The sequence below is a fragment of the Piliocolobus tephrosceles genome, unplaced genomic scaffold (genome assembly GCF_002776525.5).
Source record: "Piliocolobus tephrosceles isolate RC106 unplaced genomic scaffold, ASM277652v3 unscaffolded_39782, whole genome shotgun sequence".
Taxonomy (NCBI): Eukaryota; Metazoa; Chordata; class Mammalia; order Primates; family Cercopithecidae; genus Piliocolobus; species Piliocolobus tephrosceles.
In genome coordinates, this window is record NW_022324067.1 from 2,036 (window position 1) to 8,955 (window position 6,920).

Consider the following 6,920-nt stretch of genomic DNA (forward strand, 5'->3'; position numbering starts at 1 on the left):
TCTGTCACCCAGGCTGGAGTGCAGTGGTGTGATCTCGGGTCACTGCAAGCTCTGCCTCCCAGGTTCACGCCATTCTCCTGCCTCAGTCTCCGGAGTAGCTGGGACTACAAGCGTCCGCCACCACACCCAGCTAATTTTTGTATTTTTAGTAGAGACAGGGTTTCACCGTGTTAACCAGGATGGTCTCAATCTCCAGACCTCATGACCCACCTGCCTCAGCTTCCCAAAGTTCTGGGATTACAGGCACAAGCCACAGCGCCTGGCCAAAACTTTTCTTATTTTTATCACTACTGACTAGCTTGATCTATTCCTAAACTCCATATGAATGGAATCATATAACATTTTTATTGAGTTATTTTCCTCCAAAGTTAGCATTTCTGAAGTGTATTCATATTGTTGTATCAGTAGGTCATTTTTTCTTATGACTAATTTTCCATTGCATAAAAATACAACAACTTGTTTATCCACATTCCTGTTGATGGATATCCACGTTACTCCTGTCTTCAACTATTATGGATAAAGTTGTTGTGAATATTCTTGTGGAATTCTTTCTTGTGGACATACGCATTCTTCTTTTTAAATTTTCTTTTAGGTGTAGATTTAGAGTGGAAATACTGACTCATGGTGTAGACGTGTGTGCAATGCTTGCCTGTCCCCACAAAAGCTCATGTTGAAATTTGTCAATGTAATGGTATTGGGAGGTGGGACAGCTATGACTAGGTCAGGAGGGATCTGTCCTCAGAAAGAGATCAATGCCCTTATTGTGGGAGTGAATTAGTTGTCTTGGGAATGGTCTTCTGATAAAAAGGATGAATTCAGTCATTTTCTCTGACTTCAGCGCTTGCTTCCCCTTCCTTCTGCCTTGGATAACAGCAGGAGGCCCTCATCAGTTATGACCTTTTGATCTTGGACGTCCCAGTCTCCAGATCTATAAGCCAAATAAATCTCTTGTCATTATAAATTACCCAGTCTGTGGTATTTCTCTATAGCAGTAAGAAAGAGATTGAAAGAAAACATGGTGCTGAGAGTGACACTGTTGCTATAACAAGTACCTGAAATTGTAGAAGCAGCTTTGGTTAATGGCAAATGGGTAATGGATAGAGGTTGGAAGAATTCGGAGAAGCAGACTAGCAAAAGACTTGATTGCTGAAGCAGAGCATTAAGGGCAATTCTGGTGAAGGCTTAGGGGGAAATAAGGAACAAGGTATCAGAAATTGAAGTAAATGTTATCCTTGTTGTAAGTAGCAAAAACCTTGGCAAAATTGTGTCCTGTTCTAGGACTTTACGGAATAAAAAAATTATGAGCCATTAGCTAGGATATCTGCTCAAAGAAATATCTAAGCGGCTAAGCATTCAGGCTACTGTGTGACTACTTTCAGGCACCAGGAATTCTAACCCAGCTAGATAGGAGCCAAGGGAATAGATTTTGCAAAGCAGCACTGATGGTGACACTATCTCCCTCTGCTGTCCTGTCTCCCATAAGCCGAACTCACTCTGGAGTTAGAGAAAAGAGGAGCCAGTTAACATGATACACTGGGGTCAGCTTCTGAAGGCAGGGTGGATCTGGAGGTAATAACAAAAACTGTCCAGAGCACTACATATAGGATGGCATTGAGGGTGCTGAGTCTAAAGCTGGGTAGGTCTTTGCTGTGAGTTGATAAGGCCCTAGAATAATTTCTAGGGAATCTGTACTCTTGATAATTTACAAACAACCCAGGTCTGCTTTGGATCTGATCAGATGGACTAAATCTTGGGAACTCTGTACCGCTGGCCACTCAGGAAAGGGGCTGGGAATGTTGCCTGGGACACGAAAATACGATAAGAAATATTGGTGTGAATCTAGCATCAGAAAGATGATGCAGGGACAGTCAGGAAGAGCTGGAAGCTGAGGTTTAATCACAGGCTCCTCACCCTTCACCGATAGGCAGGTGACGGAGCACTGCAGCACTAGGTGGGACGAGGGTGAGAGGGCAATGGGGTAGCCTGCGAGCTTGGACAGCGTAGGCAGAGGAGCAACTGTGTCACCACAGGAGCTTCTGCCTTCACCCATCCCTCCAGTTCTGTAGGATAGGTAGAGTCCAGGGTCCGTGGAGCACTAGACCTAAGGAAGCCTGCATGGGGAGGACACAGGACAGTGACATCACAGGATACCCCTCCCATCAGGAAAATCAAGGCCCAGAACTCACTCAGCTCTTCCCCAGGAGGACCAAGCCCTACATCAGGTGCAGTGCTGCCTGCCCCACTGTGCCATGTGCCCCGGGCTTCTCTGCTGGGCGCTGCTTTGCCTACTGGGAGCAGGTGAGTCCTGTGCGCAGGACAGCAGCCCCATTCTCAGGTTTCCCACCCCTATGTCCTCCACTTTAACTTGGGGAGGACCTCCAGGCTGTCTCCTGAGCTCATTCTCCATCTGCTTTTCCCACAGGCCCAGTGGAGCCTGGAGTCACCCAAAGTCCCACACACCTGATCAAAACAAGAGGACAGCAAGTGACTCTGAGATGCTCTCCTATCTCTGGGCACAGCACTGTGTCCTGGTACCAACAGGCCCCGGGTCAGGGGCCCCAGTTCATCTTTGAGTATTATAAGGAGGAAGAAAGAGTCAGAGGAAACTTCCCTGAACGATTCTCAGGTCGCCAGTTCCCTAACTATAGCTCTGAGCTGAATGTGAACACCTTGGAGATGGGTGACTTGGCCCTGTATCTCTGTGCCAGCAGCTTGGCACAGCCCAGCTGATTCACTGACATTCTGTATGTAAACTTCCTTCCTTAGCTTTGACTTGAGAGCTACAGGCCCCACCCAGGTCTCACTCCTTCAAGGGAAGCTTTCAGTTGTTTGGAAGGCATGTCTTGTGTCCCACTGAGCGCAGAGCTCTCCCAACCAACAGCGTCCAGGTTTCCTGTGCCCTGAGTGTGCCTGCTTCTCTGCTGCATCCTCTTGCAGCTTGTCACTTCCTGGGTAACTTCAGAACAAGAGTGACTGCTGAGCCCGAGATGTGTGCTTGATTCTTTGTATTTGTTATATAGCTTAGAGATTTTCAACAGTCTTGCACATCAAACATTCTTATTCTTCCTTTACAGATGGGAGGCTCAGGGACATTGAGTCATTTTCCCCAGTGTCTCCTGGCTTGTAAGGATCAGAAGTAGGAAACAAACTAGTCCATACATTTTCCACCTACCCCTCTGCTCCATCATCACCTTCTGTGTCCTAGTCAGTAAGAGAGAGCCCTCATACTGCCCTCATGACCACCAGGGCCACAGTAGAGGCTCAGATGTCTTAAGGAGTCATTACTAAGGCCTCTTCATTAGCAACTTTGAAGAAGCTTAAATTTCACATTTAAAAAAATTCATTTATATGCATTCCCCATGTCTTTCCCCCGTCTGTAGCTTACATTTTCATTTTTATGGTGTTTTTTGATGCACAACAGTTTAATTTAATGCAATAAAAATGAAAAACAATTTTGTGTGTAGACAAAAACTGCTGTCTCATATAAATGTCTAAACATATTTTTCTCAATTTATTCTACTAAAATTTAAGTTTGGATTTTCACCACTAAGAATAAATACACCTGAAATAGATCTTATGTGAGAAACAAGATAGAGACCTAGGAATGGGAGGGAAGCATGTATGTTCAGTGAAGAAGCAATAACCTGTTAAAAGAGCCCTAAAGTGGACGCCCTGAGCTGATGGTGGTGAGGGAGGTGGAGGGCAAATGATCATGACCCTTGTCAGTCTGTTGTCTTGTAGAAGAAAGCCAGGAGCAGAGACCACATGGGCGAAGGTTTACGACTGGACTGTAGGTTGAAGGTTGCAGCAGGTAGAGGGAGGAAGAGCAGGCAGGGGGCAGAGTCACTGGTTGGCAGGGGCAGTGGCATCATCAGTTAACTCTACTGACATCCAGGATTTATGTTCCCAAAACACAACCTTAAAACCCTCCCCACAATTTCCCCATTTTTCTGTGACCTTGCTATGACCACCAGACTCCTCAGTGGTGTGGCCTTTTGCCTCCTGGGGGCAGGAGAGTCCCCTAAAGCCTTTTCCTTGGCTCACCACATCCTAGCCTAAGCCTTTACCTCAAGTCTACATTATTGGGTCCCTCCTTGGGCACTCAACTTCCTTCTATGATAGACTTCACAGAAGCTGAGACAACCAGATCCCAAAATACCAGAGAAGAAATGCAGGACATGGAGTGGAACAGAGATGCCTGAGACTGCCATCCATGAGTACATGTGTAGGTGTTAATAGGCGCTGAAACTGGTGTACAGCTGATCCGTCCCAGTCCGTACTATAGAGAAATCCCTGAGGGTCTGTGCCTTTCTCTCAAAGCCAAATATATGGCCTTGGTGTCAGACAGCCTCTCCCAGACCTCTTTGCCCTCTTGCACCAGCCTTCACCCCACAGCCACCTTCCTCTGCACACAAAGCTCGGTGGAAGATATAGGTGGCCTTGTCTTCACGAGACCGTGATTTGAGCAGTGGATAATGTCCCGTAGGAGTCTCCTGAACACTGCCTTAGAAGTCTTCCTCAGTTGCTCTCAGAAAGGAAAGTTCATTTGAAATTATATATTGCAGACAGTATTCACAACACAGGTACGTTCTTTTCCTTGTCGGCCTTCACAACTCCATCTTTCCCACACCATGCTCATGTCAGTCCTCAGCCTCCTCCATGTGATGTCTGCTCCCAGCTGTCCTCTCCCTTTCTCTGCACCCTCATCTCCAGTCAACCTCAGAAGGGTCGTTCAGGCCATTTCTCATGCGTTGTGCTCCTCCCACCAAAGGCCTTTCCACTCCACGCTGTATCCTCTGCGTCAACACAAGTCTCTTCTTTTTTGTTCTGGCTCCAAATCTCAGTTTAATTACCACCATCTTTAGGAAGACACTCCTTCAACAGTTTTCTAGGCTGCACCTCCTTATTATAAGTGCTCACAGCTTATAATATGCATTAGTATTCATAGATTTAACACCATTGTCATTTTCCATGACTTTGGGTGACTAATGGATACTTGTGCTCTAGACTGTAAAACTCATTTCAGAAATTGTGGATGTTTTGTTCCCCATTTTATTGTCAATACCAACAGCAGTTTGAGGTGCCAGTGGCCAATCTTGAAAGAATAAAGAATGGATAGTGAAAGGCCCTCTGGGTTCCCACTTAGACTCTTTCAGAAGTCTGGGCGCATTAAATGGGAATCTCTATCCCTTCATCTCCTAGGATCTAATGAGTCCTGGAAACATGAGAAATCCCTGTCATGGATGAGTCACTGGATCCCAAGCCTTTCTGCAGGACTGAACTTCCTATCAGGAGGCCCATCACCCTCCTGGCCTGTTTCCTTCTTCAATCTCCTTCCCTCACAGGTGTCCTGGATTTCGGAGTCTCACAGACACGGGGCACCTCATCATTGGCAGAGTGATCTGAAATATAATGTTAAACACTGGCATTAAAAGGTGATGGAGGCTGGGTGCAGTGGCTCGCACCTGTAATCCCAGTACTTTGGGAGGGCAAGGCAGGCGGGCCACGAGGTCAGGAGTTCGAGAACATCCTGGCTAACACGATGAAACTCCATCCCTGTGAAAAATAAAAAATCTAAATTAGCCGGGCGAGGTGGCGGGCGCCTGTATTCCCAGCTACCCAGGAGGCTGAGACAGGAGAACAGTGTGAACCCACGAGCTGGAGCTCATAGTGAGCCAAAATTGCAACAGTGCACTCCAGCCTGGGGGACAGTGAGACTCCGTCTCAAAAAAAAAAAAAAAAAAAAAAAAAACAGGTTATGGAGAAGAAAACAAATGGCTTTTCCATTCTCTTAGGAAGAGTTTTCCCAAGGCACAAATATCTCTTTGGGTGGCTTTGAGGCCACGGTGCCTGATACACTGAACGATATCATTGGTGTCCATTTCCATGAATTGGTTGGCAACACCAGAGACACACAGCTCATGGTAACCAGCTTCCTCCAGACCACACATGATTTTGGTGCAGGGCGCTGAGCAGAGACCTTTGCTTGTTCCTTTCTTTTCCCAGATAGGAAAGGCTGACTGTGAGGCAGAGGCTCCATTTTCAGAGCAGGGCTGTGTGTTAGTCTCTGAAGAATTGTGAGAGTCATTCTGGGTGGAAATAATCAAATATACAATCACTAAGGATGCTCCACGGAAAGACCGAAGTCCTACTTTTGCAAGAATTATTTGCATCTATGCTTTAAAGATGAACGCAGTTTTATCTCTTTAGGCAGGAAAGACCAAAAATAGACTAGCTATTTTAAATAACTGAACCTTAAACAGACCAAAGTCAGAACATCTTCCCTAGGGACAGCATTTTCTTCCACCCACTCGCTAAAGCTGTATTTGAGAAAGCTGTGTGCTGTTGATAAATGCTGGAATATCATTACAATCAACATCATAATAATACTGCTACTTGGATCAGAAACAAAGAGCATTTCCAAAGCTTGAAAAATGTAAAACTGGAAACAAGCTCTCACTGAGTTTGGAAAAGCAGGCACTGGAGGGTGCTCATTTCTCTTCCTTTTCAAATCAGGGGGGTATTCAAAGCCTGTTCTAGAACAAGGAGTGAGATCCTCCACTTCCCCATGGTGATCAGGCTTTCAGAGGCAGAAGCCTTACTAGTTCATAATCAGCACAAACCAACCTCACCATCAAATGTGTCGACCTCAGTGCTCACCCTCCTCAGCGGTCAGAGACTGGCTGTGTTCTCCAGGAGCTCGTGCGCTTTTACGGAGCCCACTTTATCCTCGGTTTATTACAAAAAATAAATTAGCCTTTATGGGGGTTCCATAAACAGAAGCTTTCTGTGCTTTACCCATTTAGACACTACAAATTCTGATGCCTCATGAAAGGTATAAACTTAAAGCTTGCATGTGGTTAAGATTTTCTAATAACCAAATTCAATTATATCTATGTATATATATTGAAAATGTCAAT

At 45.7% G+C, this 6,920-nt stretch overlaps 1 gene segment (V, D, J or C); it reads left to right on the top strand.

Moving 5' to 3' along the window:
• Positions 1 to 1,388: 1,388 nt before the first annotated feature.
• On the top strand, positions 1,389 to 3,388 carry LOC113223199. The segment is given in 2 exon segments: positions 1,389 to 2,298; positions 2,423 to 3,388. Coding segments are annotated over 2 exon segments (357 nt in total).
• Positions 3,389 to 6,920: the final 3,532 nt, after the last annotated feature.